Source organism: Molothrus aeneus, chromosome 12 (assembly GCF_037042795.1).
Source record: "Molothrus aeneus isolate 106 chromosome 12, BPBGC_Maene_1.0, whole genome shotgun sequence".
In the NCBI taxonomy this organism is placed as follows: Eukaryota; Metazoa; Chordata; class Aves; order Passeriformes; family Icteridae; genus Molothrus; species Molothrus aeneus.
In genome coordinates this window covers 15,271,601-15,299,508 of record NC_089657.1, presented here as the reverse complement: position 1 = coordinate 15,299,508, position 27,908 = coordinate 15,271,601, and the positions used below count along the sequence as shown (strand labels likewise).

General features: G+C 39.5%; 1 protein-coding gene across 4 annotated transcripts in view; it reads left to right on the top strand.

The window, feature by feature from the left end:
• Positions 1-27,908, top strand: part of PBRM1 (polybromo 1) — a 57,566-nt gene that overhangs the window by 7,925 nt on the left and 21,733 nt on the right. For all 4 annotated transcript variants that reach the window (XM_066558440.1, XM_066558439.1, XM_066558438.1 and 1 more), the window contains 17 exons: positions 328-444; positions 856-924; positions 1,671-1,769; positions 2,187-2,272; positions 4,780-4,878; positions 6,390-6,481; positions 9,832-10,048; positions 15,538-15,679; positions 16,150-16,247; positions 18,964-19,240; positions 20,042-20,147; positions 21,292-21,934; positions 22,827-23,038; positions 23,820-24,005; positions 25,300-25,457; positions 26,074-26,340; positions 27,693-27,838. In XM_066558440.1, the coding sequence (XP_066414537.1) occupies positions 328-444; positions 856-924; positions 1,671-1,769; positions 2,187-2,272; positions 4,780-4,878; positions 6,390-6,481; positions 9,832-10,048; positions 15,538-15,679; positions 16,150-16,247; positions 18,964-19,240; positions 20,042-20,147; positions 21,292-21,934; positions 22,827-23,038; positions 23,820-24,005; positions 25,300-25,457; positions 26,074-26,340; positions 27,693-27,838 (3,014 nt within the window). The remainder of the gene's footprint in view (positions 1-327; positions 445-855; positions 925-1,670; positions 1,770-2,186; positions 2,273-4,779; positions 4,879-6,389; positions 6,482-9,831; positions 10,049-15,537; positions 15,680-16,149; positions 16,248-18,963; positions 19,241-20,041; positions 20,148-21,291; positions 21,935-22,826; positions 23,039-23,819; positions 24,006-25,299; positions 25,458-26,073; positions 26,341-27,692; positions 27,839-27,908) is intronic.

Here is a 27,908-nt window from a genome sequence, read left to right as displayed (position 1 = left end):
AGTTATCAGCAGGTCCCCCATTCAGTCAGTGCAGCTGTTCCTGGAGTGTTATGAGGGGAAATTTGGCTAAACTGGTTTTTGTGATGTTGGGATGCACATTTTCAGTAACTGTGATATGTGTCTGACAGTCTGCAGTGTAAAGCTGAAATTAGAGTTTTTTAGTGTACTTTTACCTGCACAAACAATTTGTCTTCAAAAGTTGCATCTGTATTTTGTAGCTGATTTTTTTCTGCCTTTGAAGTGCAAGTTCCTGTATTTCAGCACAGCTTGAAGCCCTCCACTCTGGCTGCTGTTAAAACTTTCTGTAATTTTTGTTTCTTACATTAGTCATCTCCAGGTTACCTGAAGGAAATTCTGGAACAGCTTCTTGATGCTATAGCTGTTGCCACAAACCCCTCAGGACGACTCATAAGTGAACTGTTTCAGAAACTTCCTTCTAAAGTGGTGAGTATTTTAGTATTGTGGGTTGTGTGCTAAATTGGAAGCCTGGACATTTCTATAACTGATGTTACAGGCTCTGATGGCCATGCTCAGGGTGCAGTTCTCTGTTTCTGCCTCGTCAGTGGTACCTCACCTGTACCTGTTTGTATTGCTCTGTTTCAGAACAGTGGTGTTCTGTTTTTGTGGTGAAAGTTTTAATCAGCAGAATAAATATTCTGAGAACCATCACCATGGATTTGATTTTCAATCAGAACTGGTCCCTTGTGTCAGTTTATTGATGAATCCTTGTATTCGCCTTATTTGAGGCTTACACTGTTCTTGCCTTCAGTTCATCTAATGGCTCATTCTGTGAGCTGTTAGAACAAAACATTTGTGACTGTTTATAGTAATACATAAATTATTTCTGTCTTCCAGCAATATCCAGATTATTATGCAATAATAAAGGAACCCATAGATCTTAAAACCATTGCCCAGAGGATACAGGTATGAACATATTCATGTGTCAGGGTACAGCCTTTTTTAACATTAAGCATTCCAGAATTGTTAGAAGTCAGGATTTATGGTGTCAGTTTGTTTTCCCTCTGCTATTAAAAAACCTGCACATTGTGGTGATTCAATGTTCTGTGCTGGGTTAGTGCTGCAGAAGAAGCTGTGTGGAAGATCAGGCATTGTGAGCTGTGGAGTGCTGGCTTTGAGCCAGAGTATCTCGGGTTCCTTGATGTTTAATGGCTTAAAGCAGTTCCTTGACAAGTGCTGCTCATGTAAAACATTGGAGTACTGAGGCTTGGTTGTGCATTATCATCACCTACTTCTGTTCTAGTGCTATAAATAGATGTTTTGTACTGATGCATTTTTCATCTTACTTCTCCAGTAATTTGAAATACTGTTCTGTAATTCTAGCATTTTGTATAGTAGGGATGGGACACTGATTGAACTAGAGAATAAAGTTAAACCAGCATTTTGTCAGAACTCTTCAAAGTAGAGATAGTATGATCTAGTCAGCATTTTTTCAATCTTAGCATTCATGAGCTTTATAAAGACTTAGCATATATGTGTGCCACTGTCTTTGATTACTTTTTGCAGATACTTATCTATTGTCTTTACAGAAAGTTGCTTTTCTATGCACATTCCCTTTATTGAATATGACTTCCTTTGCTTTTCACTATTGGCTTAGTTCTCATGCTGTCTGAAGTTTGCCACTTTAACCAGTTCTGCTTCTTGTTGTATAGAATGGAACTTATAAAAGCATTCATGCCATGGCCAAGGACATAGATCTTCTGGCAAAGAATGCCAAAACCTACAATGAGCCTGGATCCCAAGTCTTCAAGGTTAGTTTCAGTTGTTCATAGTGTGATTTGAGTTCAGATTTTCTTGACTACTCTCTATGTTGGTTGATCCTTAAATAAGTCTTGAACATAAGGCTCTCAAGACCCTGATTGCATTTTTTTTAAATAGCTTTTAGTGGGTTTTTCTTTTTTATATTGCTTTTAGTAGAATTGGGGTGCAACAATGACAAAAAATGAGCCTGAAGCTGCTCAGGTCTTCTATTCATTTTTTTCAAGCACTGTAAAAATACTGTGTGGGAGTATTTCAGGCAGACTTTGTTCCATGCTTCATTTCTTATGCAAAATTGTTTAATATCTAAATGTAAAAACACCTTAATTTTTGTTTTAGATAGCTGGATATATCTGATAACAATATTATTCACTTTCAACATTAAACAAAAAAAATCTTTTCATTGACAGGATGCAAATGCAATTAAAAAGATATTTAATATGAAAAAGGCTGAGATTGAGCACAGTGAGTTGGCCAAGTCGAGTCTCCGAATGAGGTACTGCAAATTCTATAATCTCATATGAAAACCTCTATTGACATTCCCTTAATTGTGCTGTGGAGAGTATAGTGGGAAATAATGGCTTGAAAACTTATATTAGTGTTTTATAAGTTGTACATTGGTTAAAATAGTTTTTGAAAGAAAGCTTTTTTCGTTGAAATACTTCTATGGTGAAATATTTTTGTGATGTACTTGATTATGAAAAATACTGTCAGTGGATGTTTAATAAGTTATGGCAAATTTCCACCACATGTTTGTAAGTTAATACAGAAAAGGAATAGTGAGGAACAAGATGCTTTGTTTTATTGAAAAGTGCTGGATATTCTTGAACCTTGTTAGGAACTGAAACCAAAGGGCTCACAGGTAGGGGCAGAAACATAGGAACAAAACCTTGGTCAAAAGATACTCAGAGGGAAATCCATTCATGTTTGAAAAGCAATTTTAGCTATGAAGAGAGGCACAGGAACCTGAAGATCCAGATTTATTAATCAGTGAAGCAGAGATTTGGCCCTGAATATGCAGGTATAAAACACTTGATGAAAGTTGATAGCTCTATTTGTTTCATGGGGTGATTTTACTTAGGAAACAGCATTTTCTTCCTGTGAAAATCCATAGTGTACAGAGAAGTGATGCAGTAATTATAAATGTTTCTTAGCTGAAATGCAATTAAATTTCTTCTCATGTAAACATTTTATTTATGAGCAACACTCAAGAGTAGGTTTAGATATTATTTGCCAGTGTGAGCTGTGTCATTTATCTCAAAAAAACTAAGCAGTGTCCTGCAAGCAATTCAAGGAGTTTGAAAATTTACAAGGTGGAATCTCTTTATCTATTGGAGCTGTTTACTGATATTTGGTGCTCTTGTCATTTCCTGCCAAGATTTGTATGGTACAACTGGAAACACTGTCATGCCTTACTTAACTGAAAGGTAGTTTCATTTTTTCTGTGTATATGGTGTCAGTATTAAAAGTCTTGCCTAGGATTATTGTGTGAAAGAAGTGGAAGTTGCCTGGTTGATTTTTTACTGCTTGGTGTTTTGAGAAGTGGATTTTTTGGTTGGTTTGTTCAGCATCAGCATTCTTCCCATGGTTGGGTGAATCATTGTTGGAGCATATAAAAATAAAAAGCAGAAATACTCCTTAAGGAGTAATTTCTGACACCGAGGTGAATAATTTTCCTTCATAAAAGCATGTGTAGTGCCAGAAGATTTGGATTCTGCAGACACATACATGTGTGTTTGCTTTGCAGTAACTAGAATTACACAGAAGCACAGAGGTTTTCTATTTAAATTGTGATTGTATTTTATTTTTGTCACTGTGTTGGCCATTGATGAAGCTCAGCATGTCAGGGTGTGTGTCCTATTTATTTCTAAGGCTCAATGTTTTTTCTTTAAAATCTGATTGTGTAAGAAGGGATGACAGATAAATCACACTGATATTTGTTAGCTGAATTCCTCTCTTGCACTGCCAGCCCATTTCCACTTCTCAGCTGCCTTATTCTAGCTGTTCTCTTGTGTATTGTGTTCTCAACAGACCTTCAAATCCTGAAGTAATCTGTCAGAATCATTGACAGCTCCCTTCTTTGTTTCTCTAACTTGGGGGGAAAAATAATTCCTGAAGCAGGCTACAATAATACTGGGCTGAATGCAGAAAGAATTGGGATAAGAGAAGTGCCATGAAAACCAAACCTTTCACCTGCTATTGTGTATTTCACTGGTTGCTTTTTCTGTTTAACCATTCTTTTTTGTTTGTTTGTTTCTTTCTCAAGAATCTGCTTCACAGAATCATTATTCTTATTTAAATTCCTAAATGTTTAATTGTGTTAAAGGGGAGTTCTTTACCTATTGCTGATTTGGGTAAAACTCCCTCATAAGTTCACTTCAAGTGCATTTCCTGTATTTTTCTTCTGAATTTGCATCTGTTGTTCTTTGTCATTGATGGCTCAAACTCAAATCATCATAATGCTACTGACCTAAGCTTTATATGTTGCCCCTGTGTCAAAAATAATGGTTTTTATTTTAGAGCTTATTGTCTCCTTTGCCATCCTAAACTGCTCTTTGTGGGTGTGGGTGCATTTAACTGTCCTCCCTTAAAGTGACAGAATTGAATTGTTTGATAATATGCACTCTCAGCCAACCTGACAGTGACTTTAATTGTTGATAAAACATGACTGGACCTGTGTGATTGGCTTTATCTGGATGCTAAGGAACATTTTGTTGGCTGCTTTCACTGCTATTTAGGCTGAGCTGTGTGTACAGCTATCAATGCTTGAGCTGAACGTTACTTTCCTCTGACTTTATAAACAACATCCACATAAATGCTGGAGCACTGAAAGGATCTCACTTTTCTTTTAGCTTCCAAACATCTGTCTCTGAACTTTTTGGCTGATCTATCAAAGTGATTCTGTAAAAAGCTTTTTTTTCTTGCTGCATCTTTTCATGGGTTTAAGGTGGGCCTGTTTTTTTTCCTCCCCCCCTTTCCTTGGCTTGCCTCTCCTGCCTTAAGGACTGCATCAAATTTGGCTGCTTCCAAGCTGACAGGTCCTTCCTCACAGGGTAAAGGCAGTGTTGGGGATGAGAGAAATTCTTCTAACAAATATTATCGGTAAGTAAATTGTGCCCTTGGAGGAAAAGCTGGGTCCTCATCCTATGGAAATGCTGAATTTTGTTTGATTTTCTTCCTCATCCCTGCTGTGGTGCTGGGCTTTGGATTAGGATGAGATGAATGCTGATAAGACATTGATAGTGTGGTTATTGCTGACTGGGAGGTGTGTGCAGTCCATACTGGCTACAGCAGCTGACACTGCAGCACAGGGATAAAACCACCTGGGCTGCTCAGCTGTGCCTGGATGCTGCTGCTCAGGCTCAGAGCCTGGTTGTGAAAGTGCCTCATGCTCATGGACCCAAGGGCTGGGCCACTGATCAGCAGCACAGCAGCCAGGCTGGCTCAGGGTGCTGAGGCTGGAGTGGCCCAGGTGGATCTGCCCTGGCAGTGGGAAGGTGAATTTCAGCTCCAGGGTCCTTTGGGAGGAGGTACTCCAAGTGGATGTGCTCATGATCCAGGTGTGGCCTTGCACACCCTGTCAGTGGTGCTGCAATAACAATGAGCCAGGTGAATGAAGCCTTTTTGGTGAAAAGAGGCAAAGCACAGCAAGGACAAAAGCAGAAATGGCTTCATCAGGCAGAGCCCAGCACCAGCACTGCTGCCCTGCAGGGCTGCAGGGACAGAGGGAACCCAGAGTCATGGACTCAAGGAACTCAGTGGATATTTTAGAGGGATGGCCCACACACTAAGGAAATGATATCTGTGTGTTTGTATCAAAAGGCAGGAAAGGATGTACAGGAGAGTGTAGGGCCCAGGCATGCCCTCAGCTCATCTGCTTTTATCCAGTCTTCATTTGGCCCCTGCAGGACAAGGCTGAGGTGCCTAAAGAGGATTTCTGGAGGTGCCTAAAGAGCTGATCTTGTAAAAAGGCAGAGAATGTCAGGCATGGCTTATGTAGTGTGGTATGAAATGCTGTGCCCCAGGTTTGGGACAAAAGAGAGGGATGCTGGAGAAGTCCAGATGAGACTGTAGCCAGTGTGGATGCCAGTTTAATCCACCTAGCATAGGAGGCTGCTTCATGTGCAGACACTGTGTGTGCTGAAAATGCCAGAGGTGGGGATGAGGGAATGGGAGGAGATAGAATATACAGCTTTTAGTGTGTTGAATTCTTTCCTGTAGACAAATGCCAATAAAACAGGATCAAATAACAAAGTTATTAATTGGGAGAGACTTCTTATCATTCCCTTTCTCTTGCAATTAATCAAATATTCAAGTATACAAAACAGGACAGAAGGTAGTAGGTTGGAGCTCAGTTTTCTGACTATGTTGGATGGACCAGCTCATAAAATAGAGGCAGACTCATGGCTTGGTAAGAATTTCTCCTGTTAAAGGCTCTGGCCTTCTTTAGTCACAGCTGTGTTCCTACTTATGGAGTCATGACTTGTTTCCTCACACACTCTGGGTGGCTGTTAATGGTTAATGTGATAACCCTTTCCTTTTTTTTTATTATAATTTTCTCTTTTTTTTTAATTTTTCATTTTTAAAATTCCTTTACTTTTTCTCTTTCCTAGTAACAAAAGATCAGCCCAAGGGGATCGTTTATCAGCAATAACCATGGCACTGCAATATGGATCAGAGAGCGATGAGGATGCAGCTTTGGCTGGTAGGAGCTGAAATGCAGTTTCTCTAATTCCTTTCATTAAAATGTTCACAATGACCAAATCTGTAGCGCTCCTGATAAACTCAGATACATTTATTTCAAAAATATTTTGTACTCAGTGTGTTATTCCTTTGACTCTTACAGCTAGTGAGATAGGGCAGGCCAAACTTGCTGGCATACTTTGAATTTTCTGTGTGTTTTAAGTATATTTACCCAAGCTTTAGGGAGCTGTTCCTTGGTTTTATTCCTTCTGAAATGGAACAGAAGAGGAGATACTGGAGAAGACGTTGGGTGCTCCATGCAGCAAAAGAGATTGGTAGTGCTGGAATTGTTTCTTTGTTTAATTTTTTGTTTACATTATTTCTTCATTGATGTTGAAAGATGCATCTGTTCAATATGTGTTATTGGGACATTTATTTCTTACCTGGTAATTGAGGTGTACTCTGGACAGTTTTCTACTGGATGGATATGTAGAATTTTTTGGATTTTAGCTCTTGCTGTAAGCAAAAGCATTTTGATTCCTGGTTAGCTCAGAGTTCAGTTACTGTTTCAGAGCAGTTTTCTGGGAGGTGTGGGGAGTATTTATTAGCTGGGTTTTGCTTGTTTGTTAGCTGTTATTTTTTCAAGTTGCAGTGCTGTAAAAACATGCAGCTTTTTATGTTTTAGTGATTTAAATTCTTGAACTGGTTGAACCACTTTCAGGTGCCACCTTTGCTATGGACATTATTGTAATTTTTTTAAAGGCCTCTCTCTGTGTGTGAGGCTTTTGCCTTGCTGCTGTTGAAGCTCTCCTGTCTTTATTGCATTCAGCTAAGAGGCAATGTTATTTCTTTTGGCAGACCTGTCACCCCCTAGGATTTTCTGTGCTTCCAGTGTACTACTTGGACAGCCCTGTGCTGTCAGTCTCTGGGTGACAAGGGCTTTTCTTTAAACCAAGTGGTATTTTTATTAATTGCTCTGCTGTCTCGTTTTTTTTCATTCCTCTAATGCTTGTTAAAATAAATGAGAACAGGGCTGCATGGCTGAACATTAATAGAACTCTCTCCTTGAAACAGAGAGCTGAATCTTTATGATCTTCTTTGGTTGTAGCTGTTGCCTAAGCAATGAACAATATCAGTTTCCAACTGAGAGTTTATCCTGACAGCTGCAGATGATGTTTGCTGTGGTGGAGCTTGTAGAACATTTCCAGCCCCAGTGTAAAAGTTGGGAGCAGCTTCAGCAGCTCCCTTGCTCCTCATTATAAGTCTACAGAGGCAGGCATAGGTGGTCATTATGTATTACTTGCATGTACTTAATTTTGTAAACAAGGCTGTTTTGTTTTTCCCGTCTCATTTAGAGATGGTTTAAGATTGGGTGCTGCTTTTGGTTTTACTGGCAACCATCTTCAGTTGGACATGGAGCTTTCATTGTTGTTTGGGTGCTCTGGGACCACAGAGGGGACAGTGGGGTTTTTAGTGGTATCTGCAAACTGTAGTTGTGGTAACAGCACAAAAGCACTGCCTGTCCCTCTCCTCTGCCAGTGCTTGCTGGGGATATGGGACCTGGTGCTGCTGCACATTAAAGAAAGTGCAGTCTTGCATCAGATTATTTGCTCTATTAGAGCAAAAATATTATTATTGAAAAAAGAAGAATTTTTCTGTCTTCTAGTCTGAGTAATACATCTTCTTTGGCTCTCAATAGAGCAGGTTTCATATTAGGAGATCAGAATAATTTTCTAGATATGTAAGAATATATTATGTTTACATATCACTTTTAAAGAACAGGCACATCATAATGGAAATGTAGCTGTATATTTATTTTATTTATAACTGTATATTATGTAAATATAGTTATATATTTATATATATAATGTATCTCTGTATTTCTTTATAGCTCTATATTATATAAATATAAATACAGTAAAACTATAATACATAAATCCTTTCATTTTAGTACACTTTTAAATCACTAAATAATATCTAATTTACTTAGATTTCTTTTTAGGGAGCGCCTACTTTGAACACAGAGAAAGTACATTTCTTATTTAGGGTGTTGAACTGTTTTGTTGCTGCTCACACACAGCAGAGAACAGCAAATACTTGGTCCCTTTGTGTTTTCTCTTTCATAGAAACAAGTTTCGTTACTTTTTCAGTTTGTTTCTTACTTTTGGTGGAGTACTCAGAACTGAACAATTTGAGTAAACACACCAAACTGATTGAGTAAACTAAACCATAATCTATTTTTGAAGCTTCACCTGATTTCAGTGGTAGCTCCACTGGTTTGTTTCTACCTGAGTTATTCTGTCCAGCTCCTGCTGTGCTGGCTGTGGTGTAGTAGATGCTGGTCATTAAGTGATGCTGATTGGCACCATTAGGATAATTTTGGGTGTCTCCCCAATCAGTAATGCACATCCTCAGTGCATGTTTGCACATCTGCTGATGCCTGGTTGTGTTTTAGCTTTGCTTCTGACCCTGGCAGGTCCCACACACTGATGTAGATCTGGTGTCAGGCTGCAGGGAGCAATGACACCATGTGCTGTTACAGTCTGAGTGTCCCCTGGCTTTGTCACTATTTCTGTGTGACTTCACTGAAGGTGGATAGAGAGCTTGAAGCTGTGGCAGCCTCCTCTGAACAGTTATGGAAATGCCAGCTGGTAACCTGGTGTTAGAGAGCTGTACAGCTGAATGACAGTGTGTCATCTGCCAGGCTGTCCTGCAGACTCAGAGGGGAAAAGGGGTGAATAATTTAACTCTAGCATGTGCAAAGCCATGGAGATTTTATGTTATGTCTGTCTGCAAGGTACAAAGTGCACTGTTCATGTGACTTGGAAGTGTAGAAGGATTGGCCATTTATTGCTTCCCATCCTGTTTCCAGTACCAGTATTTTCTCCTTCTTGGTGTATTTCTGTTGTTCATGTAATGTTTCTCCTAATTTTATCTGCAGTAAGTGTTAGCTCTCCATAGCTTTTCTTTCATTCATCCTAATCCTGAAACAAGATAACCAGAAAAGTTTGCTATGAAATTTTTAAATACTTACTATGAATTTTGTAGGCTTATTACATAATCACTGTAAAACATTTATTTCTTCTTCATTTTCTGTATATATTAGAGGAGCATCATCAGGCTTTAGTATCAATTTTTTCTGTTAAGCTTCACAATTTTGTATTGAGCTGTGATTAATATTGTCTAAAGGATTGCAAGAAAGTGCTTTTTGTTTTTGTCAGCTTGAGGCTCATTAGATGTGTCATTTTCTGAGGTGTGAATCTGACTGCCAGAGAGGGCTTTCCTCTCCTTCTGCTTTACACCTTTATCAACCAAAGCACCCACTCTGAGTTGTCCTGCTGAGTTTCCTGTTTTTCTTTTCTCCCTGTGCAGCTGCTGCTCGTTATGAAGAGGGAGAGTCTGAGGCTGAGAGCATCACCTCCTTCATGGACACCTCCAATCCTCTGTACCAGCTTTATGACACAGTGAGAAGTTGCCGTAATAACCAGGGCCAGCTCATCTCTGAACCCTTTTTCCACTTGCCCTCCAAGAAAAAGTACCCTGATTATTATCAGCAAATTAAAACACCCATTTCATTGCAGCAGATCAGGTAAGAGAACAGAATGCAAATTACATCTGGTGTGAAACTATTCAAGGGTTTCTTTCATTCCCAGAATCTTCTCTTATGGTCAGGTTGGTGGTACCTAATGCAGTGTTTGCACCATCTCTTCTCTACATCTGACTGCTGCTTGTTTCAGCTCAGTCTGCATCAGTCTTTAGATCATCTGTGGTGCATGGCTGCTGTTTGGTTTATTTTTCATTGAATTTCATTTGTAATGTGCTTGAAAATTGCCATATGAATAATTCTGAAGGGTAGGTGTGCAGCAGAGATGAAAGTTTTTGCAGAACTCCCATTTTTGTTTTTCCCTGACCTGATGGCTTGATTACCTCTTACTGCCATATTCTTTAAGTTAAAAGTCTTCAGTGTGAATTGTAGGAAGATGGTTGCAATTACAATCCTGCTGTCTAGGTCACTGTGTAACTGTGGAGAGTAATTATTTTCATGATGATGTAGCTGGTCTGGACTGAAGCCAGCATTTATAAATGTGTGAGCCATGAAAGGTCTGTGAGCTGCCAGAGTGCAGTTGTCAGATTAAAGGCCTGGGTGAAGTGAGCAGTGTCTTTCTTTGGTGGCTCAAGATAGGCCAGTGTGATGGGTGTGAGCAGGGTCCTGGGAGCATGAATAGGCTTTGATGGTGCTGCCCAGTGGCCACTGGGGCTCCAGGCCCTGCCCCAGCCACACCCTGGGAGTACCAGTCCTTCAGCCCCAGGGAGGGAGCCCTGCACCCTCCCACTGCTCATCCCTTTGTAATCCCCTCTGATGCACAGGTCTGTACATTTTAGCTATCCCATAATATAATCTGTCAGACTTGATGAAATTGTTGAATGAGCAGGGTCTTTGTTAAATCAGAAGCTAATAAAGCTGCTTTTTGGTTTTTTATCTTGTCAGAGGGTGTTTTGCACGTGCTGGGGAATAAAAGCTGCCATACTGGTTATCTCTCCCGTCAGTGGCTTTAAAGCATTTTTTCTTATGTCTTAGTACGGCTGTAATAGTGGTAAAGAAAGTGTCTTGCCTTGAACAAAGCACAAAATGTACTTCATGAAAAAAAACCAAACAGTGAAATTAAGAAGAATCATTGACATTTTGTGCCTAAAAGTACTGGCTCAAATTATATATAAACAGATTTGTTTGGGAGAGATTTTCCATTAAAAATACCCTTGATACGAGGTATAGAACAAATAACTTGCTATAGAGAGGCAGCTGCATTTCTGCTTTCCTTACAGTGTAGGCAGGTTGCATCTGGCTGTGTGAGCAGCACAGAAATTCCATACCAGTGTATGAAGAACTGTAGAAAAAAGTAACTTGACTTACTGTCTGGGGGCTTAAAAAATGAAAAAAGAACAGCCAGGCTTTTTAGAAATAGTGTTTGAGGCTCACAAATTAAAGTACAATGTTTGTAGAATCTAATTTCCTCCACATTCTGAAATTCAGCTGTCTTTTAAATTACCTTGTAATCTTCACTTCTTACTATACCTCAAAAGCCTTGAAGTCATGCATATGTACTCTTAATTGATGGGCTTTAGGGGAAACTGAAGCATCAGGGCTTTGCTGATGCTGCTAATGTGTCTTTGGTATTTAGAACTGCCACTCATTAGGGGTGGAGATTGTTTATGGGGTTTTGGCTGTTTGGTTTTCTGTGGTTTGGTTTTCCTTTCCTTTCTTGTGGTGGTGGTTTGGGGATTTTTTTGAGATGTACATAAATAGAGCATATCTTCTGTTCCCAGATGGGGACAGAAAAGCTCAGGTCCCAGTGGAAAGCTGAAGGAGGTGGAGTGAAGCCTGCCATTCCTGTTTCGTGGCTGTTGGGCTCTGGCATCTGCCTGCCTCAGCTGTCCTGCCAGAGTGAGCTGTGAAATGTGTGGCTGTTGACACTTTACAGCTTGTCATGTATTTCAGAGGGGTTTGTGTGTGCTAAAAGCAGGAAAAGTCTTTAAAATAATTCATGATTTCCAGAGGGATTGTGTGTGTGTTTTGGTTTAATGAGATTTTACCTATCCCAGCCTCTCAGTCACTTTGAGTGTTCTGAACCTCAGTTATTTGAGCTGATGCTGATGCTGAGCTGTTCCTGGCTGTGGGAGGTAATCATGCTGATGGCTTTTAGTTGTCTCCTGATTTCCTCCTGTCTGCTGCTCACAGATCACAGAACAGCTGAGTTGGAAGGGAAACCATCCTGCCCAAGCCCTGTGGCAGGCTCACCCAGAGCCTCGTGTCCAGGCTGTGTCCAGTCAGGTTTTGATGGTCTCCACCCATGGAGACTCCACATCCTCCCAGGGCAGCCAGTGCCAGTGTTTGAGCACCCTCACAGTAAAAACCATTTGTGTTCAGCTGAAATTTCCTGTGTTGCCCTTTGTTCCACCCACCTCTTGGCCAGTCAGTGGACACAGCTGAGGTGACCCTGGCTGTCCCTTTGTTCCCTCCCAGCAGATGCTGAGCACATTGATGAGAATTCCCTGCCTCAAAGAGAGCAAAGCTCAGAGCTGGAGAACAAGAAAATCCTATGTAAAAAGAAAGGCATGAGGCTGTCAAGGCTTTGACATGTGGTGAAAGTGCCTAATGCAAAGTTGACATTGCTGGGGAAGAGCCGTTCTGTTAATGACAAATAACCACAGGACCAGTCAGGAGAAGATGCAGGAGAATGAGTTCAGTTCCCAAGTGCACAAGTGCTAGATCCTGGCAGGCCTACAAGAACACTGCTCCTTATTAAATTTTACAGTGTTGGGAAGTATCATCCCCTAGGCAAGTGGGTCAGGCTTTTTTATCCCAGAGGAGGAAGGTGTGCCAAGGAATTCCCTGGCAGCAGCTGTCTCTGAAACATGTGTGGGCGTACAGGCACTGAAATTGGTACCTTCACAACACACCCTGGTGTCTTGTGCTCCTAGGCCTGCAGCTGAGGTTTAAAAACGGGATCTGGTGTCAAACACACTTGGGTTTGTGTGATAGCTACTTTTTGGGGAATTCAAATCAATTTTTCCTAATGAGTGTGATCCTTTTTGGACAATGCTCTGTAACACAAGAATTTAAATGTTTGCATTTATGTGATGTGTTTGGGTTCTCTTGAATTTTGTGGTGGTTTTGGATCAGTATAAATTATTTGAGTGGAGCTTATAGTAAATGTCATCACCTGGTCAAGCATATTTTGCCATATAACTTAAACAGTTTTAGCAATATGGCAAATCAAAAAGTGGAACTAATTTTGAAGTATTAGAGACTGGTACCTGGGCTAGTTTGAAGGGTTTATAAAAGAGAACTATGTTTTTGTTTGCTTGATTCATAAATGAGTCAATTGGGAAGAGAAAATGATGCCTCTGATATTTTGAATACACTGTAAATTTTCACTTTATCTGAGATTTAGGAGTTCTTTCATTCCTTTTGTCACTTAATATAACTTATTATTTGGTGAGTATTGTATATTTTTGAAATCTTCTGTTTGTGTAACCAGTTTTCCTACCTTAGCAATACTTTCAGTGCATGTTGTATGTTTATAAAATCACAGGTTCTAGTAAAGAAGGTTCCCAATGTATTTTAGAAGAAGACTGTCATCTTCAATAGGACATTTGTCAAATGCATCTCTTGATCCCACTCATTCTTTGTTAGTGGGTTGTTTTTCCCACTAAGAGGCAGGACTAGCACTTCACAATTTCTGAATAAAAGAAGTTGCATAACTGATCTTATCCTGGTGTTGGAATATTTTTCAGTAGGGAATTTTTAGGCTGTTTGTCTAATAAGTGGATCTTTTGGTTATATGGAAAGAGTATGTCTCACCTTTACTCCTTCCAGATATTCCACCTGGACAGACTGATGAGTTTGCAGTAGGCATTTTAGGGAGTTGAGTGCCAACTTACAGTATTCTTTTAATTAATATTCTGATTTCAACCAAATTAAATGTCATGTCAGTGTTGTTTTGGGCTTATTGGTCTTATGAAACTGTACTTTTAAACCTTATTTTAAATTTTTTTTCTTCGTTTTGCAAAGGTCATTTTGCTTAAAATAAATTCTTTCTGGTTTTACTCCTGCTTTCAGGTACTGTTATATCCCTGTCAATAATTTTTACAGAAATTTCTCTTAGTTCTAGTCTATGATTTGTGTTATGTTTGCAGTGGCTTTCTGTAGAGCCATGAGTTTGGTTAGTTTCAGCCCCACTTTGGGAAATAAACTGATGTTTATAAAATCCTGTCTTCCCAAGATTGGTGAGATGGCTTGTTAAAAATTTATTGTGAAAAGCTGCACTTCATCTTCTAAATCCAGAGAAGTCATGATGCTTGAGTTCTGCTGAGTTTGAGTGTAATTAAATCTGTTCAAAGTACTTATGTAAATAACCTACCTAATTAATCATCCTATTGTTTGCTAACAGCAGCACAGAGAATGGTAGGAGAGGAATTTCTTTGCAGGCTAGAACAGGATCACTTCTGTGCCTGTTCATTTTTCATTCCTCATGTCCCTGGCTGGAAGCTGTCACTTTCCAAACCATTCAGTCTTAAGTCTGGGTTTTTACTTTTGCTTCAGGCCTTTGATGAGCACAGCTGTGAATGTAAATTGTTTGCTTAAAATCAGATGGCCTGCACCTTGGTTGTTGGGTAGTGGATAAACAAATAGTGGTAGGAGCAAGCTTGGGGCTGAAAGGCTTTATATGAAATTTATTTCATGGTAGTGATGATGCTCCATCAGGCAGGGACACATTCAGCCAGGTGCTGCAGAAGCTGGGCTGGGTTTTAAGGTGGTGTGTGACTGGTGTGTGACTGCTGAATGTGCAGGCAGGAGGGGGAGGAAGTTCTGTTGCAGCTGTGACAGCCTTTGGGGCTTGTGTTGCTGCAGATTAGTATTTTCTGTGTGTGTGTGTGTGTGATGAAGTATTGGAAGGTTTAACAAAGGTGGCTAGAACTTCCAGCATTGTGCAAGAAAACACATTAAGTTAAGCATTGACTCATGTTGATTCATGTGTTTAGCATGTGAAAAATGACTTTGGTGTTGCTGTTACTCCTCTTGTAACTGTTTCCAGGTGAAGTGCACTTTGCTGTATCACCAGTCAACAATCAGGTGTTTTTTTAAGGGAAGGCACAGATTGGAGGGTTTAACATGAGAGGTTCTGGACACTTTGGGCTCTCACTGAAGATGAGTGGAATTGATGGAGGGAAGGCAGCACTTGGGGCTGTGTAGAGCTGGCCTGGCCAGCTCAGGTCTCAGGGGCACTGCAGCAGTGTCAGCAGCCTGTGCTGCTGCCTCACCTGTAACATCTCACCCCAGTATAAAAACAGGACTTCAGTCTCCACAACTTCCAAAATTACTGAAACCATTCTTTGAGGAGATACATTTCCCATTATAGTTACAACTGGAAGATGTTGCTAGAGAATCAAAGAGTAAATCCCATTTCTCTAGTTAGAGCTCTTTGACTATTGCTTTATCATGAAAATGATGATATTAAAGAACTGTTTTACACTGTGTAACTAGTGAAATAGCTGACTAGTATTTGTCTTTTGCAGAACCAAGCTGAAGAACCATGAATATGAAACTTTAGATCAGTTGGAGGCTGATCTGAATTTGATGTTTGAAAATGCCAAGCGCTACAATGTCCCCAATTCTGCCATCTATAAAAGGGTGCTGAAAATGCAGCAGGTTATGCAGGTATGTGGAGGAGAACAAGCAAAGGGATATAACTTCACATGTAAATTTATTTTCCTAAAGGATATTTTTCCAGAATAATTTTTAACTAGACCTGTGTTTGCAGAAGTATTTTCTTGCTTAGAGGGAAGTATGGGAATGGAGAGCATCATTAAGTGATTTTTCCTCAGCACACCTGCTGTGTTCTGTGATTTCTTTCAGTCACTTTATTCCTTACTGTGACTCCTAACCTAATTAAATTGTGAGAAAATTGATGTAGGGTTTTTTTGGAGTTTGCCTTTAACTGAATAAGGCTGAAACCTTTCAGATTTCATTAAGTGTTCCAGATAAGTGCTGTAGTCTGAAATGGCATTGTTTTCAAGTTGGTTCCTCAAAAATTGTTCTGTCAGTTAGAAAGAACTATACTGCTCTTTAATTCTGTTCTGTAAGTGTCCAGCAATGAGTTTGGCTTCAGGGCTTTGTTCTTTTTTCAGGCAAAGAAGAAGGAGCTTGCTAGGAGAGATGACATTGAGGATGGGGACAGCATGATTTCTTCTGCTACATCTGATACTGGAAGCTCAAAAAGGAAAAGGTATCTGCTTCTGTAGTTCCTGCAAGCCATAACATTGCTGCATCTCTTTTTTTACAGAGAGTATTAAATCATTGTTTTTAGCATTTGTGTAAGGATTTGTAATTCTGAAACATCATTAAGTGTTGATGCTAATTAATTCAAAACTATTTGCTGACTTTTAATTCCCTATTTTGGTCTATTAGTTGGCAGTTATTCACATCAGTAAGTAAAATGAGCACTGTAATTGCACTGAACTCTGTGATTTTCTCAGTGGATTTCAGGATTTTTTGGGTAGAGTTGTTTTATTTTAGCCTGACAAATAGATAAACTGATTATAAGAGGTTGATCACTTAGAGTCCTGTAACATAAACCAAATTCCCAGTGATTTGCAATAGACTCTTCTCTTGAGCATAATGATGCCTTATGGAAGGTATTCTTTATGGTGATGGCTGTTTTGTAATTAATGATGCATTAGTAATTAGTGATGCATTTCATTCCAGCAAGAGGTAGTTTCTCTAGTCTGCCTTATGGTGTCATTTGAAGTAAAGTCCAGCTCAAATAATATTATTGCAGTGGTAGCAACAGCCAGTATAAAATTGCAATTCAGCATCTTTCTTTGGTGTTGCTTATGAACATTGGCTTCCCTGGGTATTTATTTCTTTTTTTATCAAAGGAACAACAGTCTTGAGGGGAGGAAGGGAATGGAGTAGAGCATCAGCAGAGAGTCACTGAAGAACAACCAAATAAGTGCAGAAATGTACACTCATTAAAAAGCTTCAGAGGGAAAATATGAACATGGATTTAGGAGGTGGTGCAGTCTAGGGATGCTGGGAAGAAGAAATGTAATGGAAAGGAAAGGCAGACCACAGAACCACGTAATCAAGAAGGAACAAATTGCAAAAATCACTAGCTTTGTGATCTTCAGATTCAAAAAGAAGTACTAACCTAATCAAGCAAGTCAAATTGTCATCAGAGTCCTTTTAACCCCATGTTGCTTTTGATCACCTTGTGCCAGACACTACTGAAATGCTTAAAAGGTAAAAATCTGTCAGGCCCTGTCATCTAAGAACAATGAAAGAGGAAAGGGAACAAGGGATTTCCTGTGTTGGTAGGCAAGGGAGATCACAATGATGCCTGAAGAGCACCTGAAAATGCTTTTGATGTTGTCACTTTGATGCTTGTTACCCATTCACTTGCTGAATGATAGCAAGGAAAAGATCATAAATGCTGCTGATCACAGAAGTGAAGCAATGAGAGGAATTCCAAAATGTTGCTGGGAGAGGAAACTAATAACCCATGCAAAATTCATCCTGTTGGCAAAATAACAGTTACCCAGAAGAAAGTTGTTCGAATGTCCCCTTTTATGTACCAGATGCATGACATGAATCTTGAGTATTGGCAGGCCTTTTTCTGTTTCTGCTTTGGTTTTGCTTTGCCTATATCTGTTGAAATGAGTGAGAAAAACCTGGAAACACGTTAAAATGAGAGGGATTTGGCAACAAGTCTGTGTTCTGGCATTGCTCATCTGCTAGTGGGAACAACTAACCAACATTTGCCAACAATGGTAATGTTTAGCCTATAGACTATATTTTAAGTTTTCTTTGTTGTTAGTTTTCTTTAGTTATTTTGCTGATCTCACCAAGGAGTAAGAGATATCTGAGGCATGAGATTATGCTGAATTAGGTTTATTTTAAATGTGTAATGAAAAGAGCCACATCATGGGGAATCTGTGTTGCAGTTTGGTTTCTAATAAATTGTACTGGGATATTTTGCACATTCTGCAATTGAATATATTTTTTGTGGTGGTTGTTGTCTTTGCAGATAATGTAATAGTCAAAGTTATAACTATCTGAATAAGTCTTGAGGAGATTGCAGATTGGAAGCCTGTTTACAAGTGCTTTGTAGTGAGTGTATTGCTGAGTGCCACAGTATCTGAGCTGAGACTACACATTATTGGCATGAATTTTCTTTTCCCTCATTTGATTTGCTTATAGGCCATGTACTATGTGTGCAGGGAGCCATGTACTTTTTTGTGATAAGCTGTGTCTTGGTTGTGCTGTCAGATTTCTTGAGACAACCATAACAGCTACATACAGGGTGACTGTAACATTTGTGGGGATAAGCACGTATCATTTTCTACCTGGGCTTGCAGTCCTGGTGAGCTTTATTGACTTCAAACTTCATTTGGATTGACAGATATTTAAGCAATTCTTTCTACTGCATCCTTGATGTCCTTACTTGGTACTGAAGAATGTACAAAATTGCTCTGAGATAAATGGCTTATGTCTTTGATATTCTGTGTTCACCAGAAGTAATCATGAAGGTACTGACTGGTGTTTTTTACCCTGTTCACTCTGGATCTTGAGCTCTTGAATTCAGATGCCTGATCCTGACTGGTCTGTTTTCTCTGCATCTTGAAAGTGCTCAGAGCTCCTTTTGGCCTCTGCACTTTGACAAATGAATTAGTTGGTTTATTTTGTAGAACACTTGAACTCAGGGTCAATGAGAGAACAATCATCTGGAAGAGTCATTTCCTGTTTCTGTGTCAGGCTCCTGATTGTGATGCTGCTGTCAATTGCAAATTCTGCTCTTAATGTTGAATTTCTTGTGTGTGTTTAGGTGGTTCTGGTTGTCTCTTCATGGTAGAGGATAATATCATTTTGATATTAGTGTTGGAAGTGGGAATAAGAACCCCTGGCATTTATTCTTTTCCTTTGTGTTCTTCTTAACCCAACAGTAAAAAGAACATCCGGAAGCAGCGCATGAAGATCTTGTACAATGCGGTTCTGGAAGCTCGAGAGCCCGGCACAGGCAGGAGGCTCTGTGATCTGTTCATGGTTAAACCATCCAAAAAGGACTATCCAGACTACTACAAAATCATCCTGGAGCCAATGGACCTGAAGATGATAGAGCACAACATCCGCAATGACAAGTACGCGGCGGAGGAGGCCATGATCGAGGACATGAAGCTCATGTTCCGCAACGCCAGGCACTACAACGAGGAGGGCTCCCAGGTACTGCTGGGCTCAGCAGCCACGCTGCTCTGCTGCCTTGCAGACATCAGCTGCTCTTAGGATGCCTTCACTTCGATTATTACACACATTATTTATTGTAATCGTTTATTGAACTGAAGTAGAAATTCTCAGAACTTCTGAGAAGGGGTGTCTTAGAAGGAAAACAGCTTTGTTTTCATGGAAGGGGAGAGTGTAGGAGATCAGACTAGAAGACATGACTTGTTTACCTTAGCAAAATGAGTCTGAAAGGGATATCGTCTTCATTTACAAGTATATTGTTGGGTGTGTCTATATTGTGATGTTTCTCAGACAGCAGGAATGATGTGGAACAGGGAGGTGGTAAGCAACTTCCAGCTGTTTCTAATGAGCAACTTGGTCAACTACTGCATTTCATCACCAGGATTGGGTTTGAAGACCCAGGACTGTTCTAGTCCTTTGTACCTTGAGGGAATCTCAGTGGTTCAAGGGATCTTTCATTGTTCAGCAGAAGGGTTTGATGAAGAAGTTGATAACACAGCTGCCCCTTGCCATTTTTTAGTCTTTGGAATAGAGATGCATCTTAATTGAATAATTTTTTCAACATTTGTAGCTCACTGATTTAGAGGGTGTCATCAGTTCTGCTTACCTGTGTCAGTTAAAAAGAAAGGCTTATTTATCAAAGGTACACTTTAAATAAAACACTCCATTTTGCTTTCAGCTTTTCCAAACTAACATTAAAGTGTTTCTGAGGAGCTAGTTCTTAACTAGTAAACACAGTAAACCTTGTTTTGGTTGGATTTTGATTACTTTACTGATTAATAGGTGTACAATGATGCCCATATGCTGGAAAAGATCCTTAAGGAAAAAAGGAAAGAGCTGGGACCCTTGGCTGAAGATGATGATGTTGCATCCCCTAAACTAAAGCTAAGTAAGACAACCTTGTGCATTGCCTTGTCTCATTTCAGTATTTACAACACAATACAGGTGAAGAGATCTTCACTGACAAGGAAAATAGAATTATATTTTCAAAATCTTGATAGCAATAGCATGTCTGTATTATACAATGGAATTGAGTTTTTGCACGTAGTGTTTTCTAAGAAAAGTAACTTAGAATGAAGAAAAAAGACTTGGGAATGGGTGGAAGGATTAAGATTTAGTCATACAATGTTACCCAAATGTTAGATGGTGTATTATGTGATCAGTCAACTAAGGGTCTTTTCAAATTGAGCAACTCTCTTAATTTCACTGGTTAAATGTCTGGGATTTCCACAAAGTGTTAAAAAAATGTGAACTCTGTTTGGCAGATTATTGAAAGCCATGAAGAACATAGAAGTGAAGTTCCTTGAGCTGTTGCCCTTACAACCTTGCTGCTACTCAAATCTTATGTTCTCTTAATATGTGTTCAGAATTGAGCAAACTGAGATGGATAAAATTGCACAAAAACCTTAAAGAAAATAACTGCACACAGTCCTCTTGCAAATTAAATGAGCAGCTCCTAGGTAAAGCACAGGTGTAGAGTACGGGTGCAGACTTAGAGTCTGCACTGCAGTAACAGAGATCCTGAATTAGTCAAAAATCCAACCTGACAATCCCATGGGAGGCCTTAATTTACATTTTACTTATAATAATCCTTTCTAATTTGGCATAAACATGTCATAAAGGAGTCTGATAATATTTTGAATACTTAATTTTAGTGATAGCCAAACCCTGTGATGACAGGATTTTTAGCAGCTGCAGAGGCACATTCATGGAGAGCTGTAAAACCAAAATGAATTTAGAGGAGTTTGTTAATGCTGTTAGGTAGGAAAAGATGTTTTCCTTGCTGAAGCCTGAGGAGGCCTTTGCCAGGTGGAGCATGGAGCAACATATTCTGTGTTTGCCAAAAAGAACATTAAAAAAAATTTATAGAGTTATGAAAAACAAAGGAAGCTGCAGCCTGGAACAGGCTCCGTGTTGTGAGGCTTCTGCTCACACCATGGAGTGGTTCTCCCATGAACAATTCTCTGGACAAAGAAATTTGCAAGTTCTCAGCTTTGTCATTTTAACTCCTTTTTTCATTTTTGTCATGTTAGGTAGGAAAAGTGGCATTTCTCCCAAGAAGTCCAAGTACATGACTCCGATGCAGCAGAAGCTGAACGAGGTGTACGAGGCGGTGAAGAACTACACGGACAAGCGCGGGCGGCGGCTGAGCGCCATCTTCCTGCGGCTGCCCTCCCGCGCCGAGCTGCCCGACTACTACGTCACCATCAAGAAGCCCGTGGACATGGAGAAGATCAGGAGCCACATGATGGCAAATAAATACCAGGACATCGACTCCATGGTGGAGGACTTTGTCATGATGTTCAATAACGCTTGCACGTACAATGAGCCCGAGTCTTTGATTTATAAAGATGCCCTGGTGCTCCACAAGGTTCTGCTTGAAACTCGGAGAGAAATAGAAGGAGATGAGGATTCTCATGTGCCCAATGTCACTTTGCTGATTCAGGAACTTATCCATAACCTCTTTGTATCTGTTATGAGCCACCAGGATGATGAGGGCAGATGCTACAGCGACTCCTTAGCTGAGATTCCTGCTGTTGATCCCAACTTCCCAAATAAACCTCCTCTGACTTTTGATATTATCCGAAAAAACGTTGAAAATAATCGCTATAGAAGATTGGACTTGTTCCAGGAGAACATGTTTGAGGTGCTGGAGAGGGCACGGAGAATGAACAGGTGAGCAAACCCTTATTTTTCAGGTATCCTTATCACGAGGTTTGCATTTAATGTTAGACAAAGGCTGAAGTTTTTTAAGGTGTTTGCTTTCCTTGATATGAGTATTTGGAAAACTAAATCTCAGGAGCTCTGTCAGGTTTTCAGTGGAATATTTGCTTTGATTTGAAAACAAGGAAGAAGTTAGTTTTCTGCTAAGAGATCATTTTGACAATAATCTTCCAAAGGAGCACCTTATGACAAAAAGGTTCCCACTAACTTTGAAATTGAAAAAGGGAAGAGAGCTGTTCTCTAACTGTTCAAATAGTGAATTACTCTTTTGGAGCAGTCACACCTGGTTGACTTATGGTTCCACATAGTTTTTTGAGCAAAAAGTATGAACACTTGCAACTTCTCATAGTGTTTTGCTTGAATTCAGTAGCCTTTTTGGGAATGTGCAGGTGAGAGCTTGGCTGTGAAGAGAGGAGGTAAAAATGATCTTAAAACATCTACTGGGAGGAGTATGGATAGTTAAAATAAGTCACTTTTGTTAATAGTACTGTTGTTACTCAAGTTTCCAGAGGTTAATAAATTGTGGAGGTCCAGCCTCCACAAGTAGCCTTGGTCACAGCTAGTTACCTTTGATTTTCCTGGCATTTCAGGACTGGTGTATACCAAAATACTGTTGTGGGTGAACTATAATGCAAATTGACGGTGGACTAACAGGTGAACCATCACTTAATGCTTCATGGCTTCAAGTCAGTCTCTCCTGCTGCTTATGAGTAAGCAGAGAAATCCATTGGCAGAGTGAAACTTTCAATTGATCACAAAGAATGGTGATTGATGGGTGTGTTTAGGCTCCTGTTTGACCTTGCACAAACTGTGATTTTACCCTGTTGCTCATGTTTTTGTACAGGACTGATTCGGAGATCTATGAGGATGCAGTGGAACTTCAGCAGTTCTTCATTAAAATTCGAGATGAACTGTGTAAAAATGGAGAGATTCTGCTGTCACCTGCTCTCAGCTACACCACCAAGCATCTTCACAATGATGTAGAAAAGGAAAAGAAGGAAAAGCTGCCCAAAGAAATAGAGGAGGATAAGCTCAAAAGGGAGGAGGAGAAGAGAGGTAGCTACTTTTGTTTCATTAATTTTGAATGTACCAAATGAGAAATGTACCCACACATGTAATGTGTTTCTGCAGCTTTGCCTGCTGAAAGGGCCTCAATGGTCTGCTTGTTCCCCAGTCTTTTATTTTCAAGTTATGAGAGATATATTTTATTTTAATCTTTATCAGCCAGGCCAGAGAGCTTTTAAGAAAGAGATGTAGGTAGATATTATCCCTGTATGAACTCTTTAGTCAGAATACATTAGGGTACCAGTATTATTTCAAGGATATTATAAAAAAAACAGCAGTTTTTTACTTCAACTTTCTGCTGATAATAAACTTAACAATGTATATTCCCACTGACCTTTTAGTCATTTTTTTTGACAAATAGTGATGGTGTTGTCTGTGCTCATGCTTTTAACACTGCTGAAGAACTGAGGTTTGATAAACCTTTTGTGCTTTGGCTACTGTGGATGTGCAGAGGAGTGGACTTGCACTATTTTGTAGGGCATGAAGCGTACCCTGAAGGTCCTTTATTTCACAGTTCCTGGTTGTTGGTCTGTGCTCCGCTGTGCACCATGTTTAAAGGAATAAATAAGCTCTCCAACTGCACCTCTTCACAGACAGGAGCACAGCTTTTGTCCACAAATCATCTGTCTAACATGGTTGATCTTCCCTCATAGATGTCAGCAGCAGTAGAGCCTGGTTACTCCAGGCTCAAAGTGAGGCACTGACATCAAGAATCTTGGCTAATATGGAAATATGACATTACTAACATCTGGTTTTCCCTTTTTGAAATAAGAAGCTGAAAAGAGTGAAGATTCCTCTGGATCAGCTGGGCTGTCGAGTTTGCATCGGACCTACAGCCAGGACTGCAGCTTCAAGAACAGCATGTACCACGTGGGGGATTATGTGTATGTGGAGCCTGCAGAGACCAGCCTGCAGCCTCACATCGTCTGCATCGAGAGGCTGTGGGAAGATTCAGCTGGTAAGGGTGTCCTTACTGCAGGAAAACACTGGGGTGAAACTTGTTATTATTGTTTTAAGCTTCTATTGGATTTGCAGGGACCCCCGTGGCAGGGCGGTATAATGAATCTGACTCCATGTTCTCAGAAGGCTAATTTGTTACTTTATAATACTATATGGTATTAAAGAATACTATACTATATTGAAGAATACAGAAAGGGTACTTAGTCAATGCTAAAAAGTTAATAATGAAAACTCGTGACTCTCCAGAGACACAGCTTGGCACCAATTGGCCAAAAAGTCAAAACAACTCCCACCAGAATCCAATGAAACAATCACCTGTGGGTAAACAATCTCCAAACACATTCCACATGAGCAAAACTCCAAACACAATCTCTGTTTTCCACATGAGAAAAACAGAGGAGAAGCAAATGAGATAAGAATTGTTCTCCTTTTCTCTGAGGCTTCTCTGCTTCCTAGGAGAAAGATCCTGGGTGAAGGGATTTTTTCAGAGAATGTGAATGCTGCAAGCTTCCAATTTGATTTTTTTTCTTGTGTAGATGTTACTTATTTTATTTGCAGAACTGTTTGTACCGGTGAGTATTTTTCTGTAGCTGTTTCTGAGTTCCTTTTTTCTAAAGTATATTACAAACAGAAAATTCTTGGGACAGCATGGGCTTTTTTTGGTGTTCATTTCTGCCTACCCTCAAATTGTAAGCCTTGCAGGGGTGGGATTCTGAGTGGGATGGACTCCTTGTAATTTCGGTACAGAAGAGCACTGTTTTTCTGTGCTGAGAAACCTGAACCCAAGATGGGCACAGGTTTCCTTTGATTTAGAAAAATAGTACATATTTCTAACTTCTATATAAATCATTGTTATCAATTTGAGTTTGTCATCACGTAATTTGTCACAGCATAAAATGAAAGAAATAGTTCCTAAAAAACTTAAAAACAGTTAGCTGAGATTCTTTAAATAATCAGGTGGTTGTTGTGTGGACTTCAAAGCCATTTCAAGGCCTGAAAGTTGAGATCTATAAATAAGAAAGAATTTCTCCTTTATTTTGCTGAGTCAGGATTTACTGGAGAAATAACAATTGTCAGGCTTTTTAAAATAACTTGTTTTCCTTTTCAGAAAAGTTGAATATTACCTGTTTAAAAGCAGATTACTCCTAGTATAAATGACTGCATTGCTATTTGATTAATCAGTCAATTGCTAATTGTTCTTACTTGGCTCATGCACTAGAGAATGTCATTTTACATTTTTTTCTTTCTATCGCCCTTCTCCTTTTTTTTTGTTGTTGTTTTCTATTTTAAAGGAGAGAAATGGCTCTATGGCTGCTGGTTTTATCGACCAAATGAAACTTTTCATCTTGCAACACGAAAATTCCTGGAGAAAGAAGTTTTTAAAAGTGATTATTACAGTAAAGTTCCTGTTAGCAAAATTTTAGGCAAATGTGTGGTCATGTTTGTCAAGGTGAGAGACTGTTCAGACTAATTTATACAATTATAAATATATAAAATTATAATTTTAATATAATATTTATAATATAAACATTATTAAAAGTCATTCTTTCTGCTATTTCCCTTAGAGCTGTAGGCACTCTAACATAGAGACATTCCAGTTATATCTAAATAAAATAGGACTTGCTCCTGTGGGCTGTTTGGATCTTTTCTTCCTGAGATATGCGGGTCACCCAGGTGATGGAGGTTCCCTGTGCTGGTTGATTTGTGGTTATGGTCACCCCTGGCTTGGTGAATTGTCCTTTTCCCAAGTCAAAGCTCAGAAATCTTGTGAAGGTGATTGCAGGCTGCAGATCTTGTACCTGTTAATGCACTGGATTGGGAAATGAATAAAACCTAACTCTCCTCACATGCCAACCTGTACTGAATGAGCTCCTTCTCCAAAGGTGGGATTTCTTGTTTGTTGTTATTCTTGGTAAAACTTGGCCATCAAACTGGAAGAAGAGAACTCAGCAAAAAGGCTTCTGACAGAAGCATAGAAAAAACTGAAGCCATGAGAGGGACTTCACTGTGTGTCTGTGGAGCGTGGGTGTTGCTGAAATAGTTCATATTTTTCCTTCAATCTGCAGGAATATTTTAAATTGTGCCCTGAAAACTTCAGAGATGAGGATGTCTACGTGTGTGAGTCACGCTATTCTGCGAAGACCAAGTCTTTTAAGAAGATTAAACTGTGGACTATGCCTGTGAGCTCTGTCAGATTTGTCCCACGAGATGTGCCCCTGCCTGTGGTCAGAGTTGCTTCTGTGTTTGCCAATACAGACAAAGTAGATGAAGAGAAGCACAGTGAAACACTGGAGGACAGTAAGGTGGGAGAAAGTATCCTTCATCTTGAAAAGGTATGCAAGGGGAATGTTGATTGTATTTGACAGATAGAGTATGACAAAATATTAGCCCTCATGGCTTGGGTTTCACCACATCTAGACACAATAAAATATAAATGAATATAATATTTTTGTTATAAATTATATTACAAACATTTGTAAATTAACATGATCAAAATAGAAAAAGACAGAAAATAATAAACTGGGTAAATATTTGTTACAAACCTCTTTCTTGGGGTGAGGTTGGTTTGGGTTTTTTACCACTCCAGAAAGTTACACTTTTGCCATAAGGCTGCCCTAAGCCTAAAGAACCTGTAGAACTGAAAGTCTAATTTTAGTTTATGGCAGTGCTGAAATGCTTTGTTGTTTAGCATTTCAGTAAAACAGTCAGTAGCAGACAGCAGTAACACATAATATTCTATTGTTTGTTGCCTGTTTGTGGTTGATAATGAAGTAGTTTGTTGTCAAAATGCTTGAGAATATTTCAGTCCAACATAGTGGAGAAAATGGTTCATTTACTGTACCTAGAGTAAGAAAACAAATAGATTTAGATAAGTGTATTAAAATCAGTTAAGTTTAATTTGTTTTGTCTGAGATAAATTTAGAGCCATTAAAAATAAGAGACTCATAAAATACCATAAATCACTAAAAAAACCCATGAAAAATCCACTTTGCATTTTCTAACAGAACCTGAGAACACAGTACCCAGCACACCCATTGTCAGCTTTTGTCAGACACCTAGTGTGTGTTAGTATATTTATTCATGGCAAAAGATGGAATTAATTCTACTGAGAGAATGAAAACTCATAGGATCTTTTCCTTCCATGCCTTGGTGAGACAGCCTGTGTTTCCTTGGCTTTCTGGAATCCCAGGCTGAAAGATGGACTATTTGAGTTTTTACTAAAAAGTAAGAAATTAAATAGGGCAGATGGTATGAATTTGTAAGCAGTACATGGAGTGTTCACATTATTGTATAAGACAGTTGAATCATTACATTTTTGTGTCTGTTAGCTTGGCCATATATTCAGTTCTTGCTTCCCAAGCACTTTACTGGGCTTTAAACCATCACAGCTGACAAGGCTTGGTTGGCCAGTTTCCTTGGAAGCACTGGAACAAAAAAAAGACCTGTAAATTACTATTCTAGCAAAATTAGAGCTTTGTGAGGTAGGAAAGCTTGTGACAGACGTGGAGGGTATCTTTGGCTTTGCAGTTTTAATTCAGGAAACTTTTGCACACACATCTCTGCCTAGTGTTTGCCTATTATTGTTAACATAAAGATAAAGCAAACTTTTACTGGTACCTGACATCTCTTTATTTCTGTGCTTGGTTTTCCTCCTTCCTCAAGTTTCTAAATGCTTCTTCTGCAGGACAAAGAAGATGTTCCAGTAGAAATGTCCAATGGGGAGCCAGGTTGCCATTACTTTGAGCAGCTCTGCTACAATGACATGTGGTTGAAGGTTGGGGACTGTGTCTTCATCAAATCCCACGGGCTGGTGCGGCCTCGAGTAGGGAGGTAGGGGCAGCTTCTTGTTTGCAGTTTACAGCTGTAAAAATAACTTGGATAAAAGAGGGGCTGGTTGTAA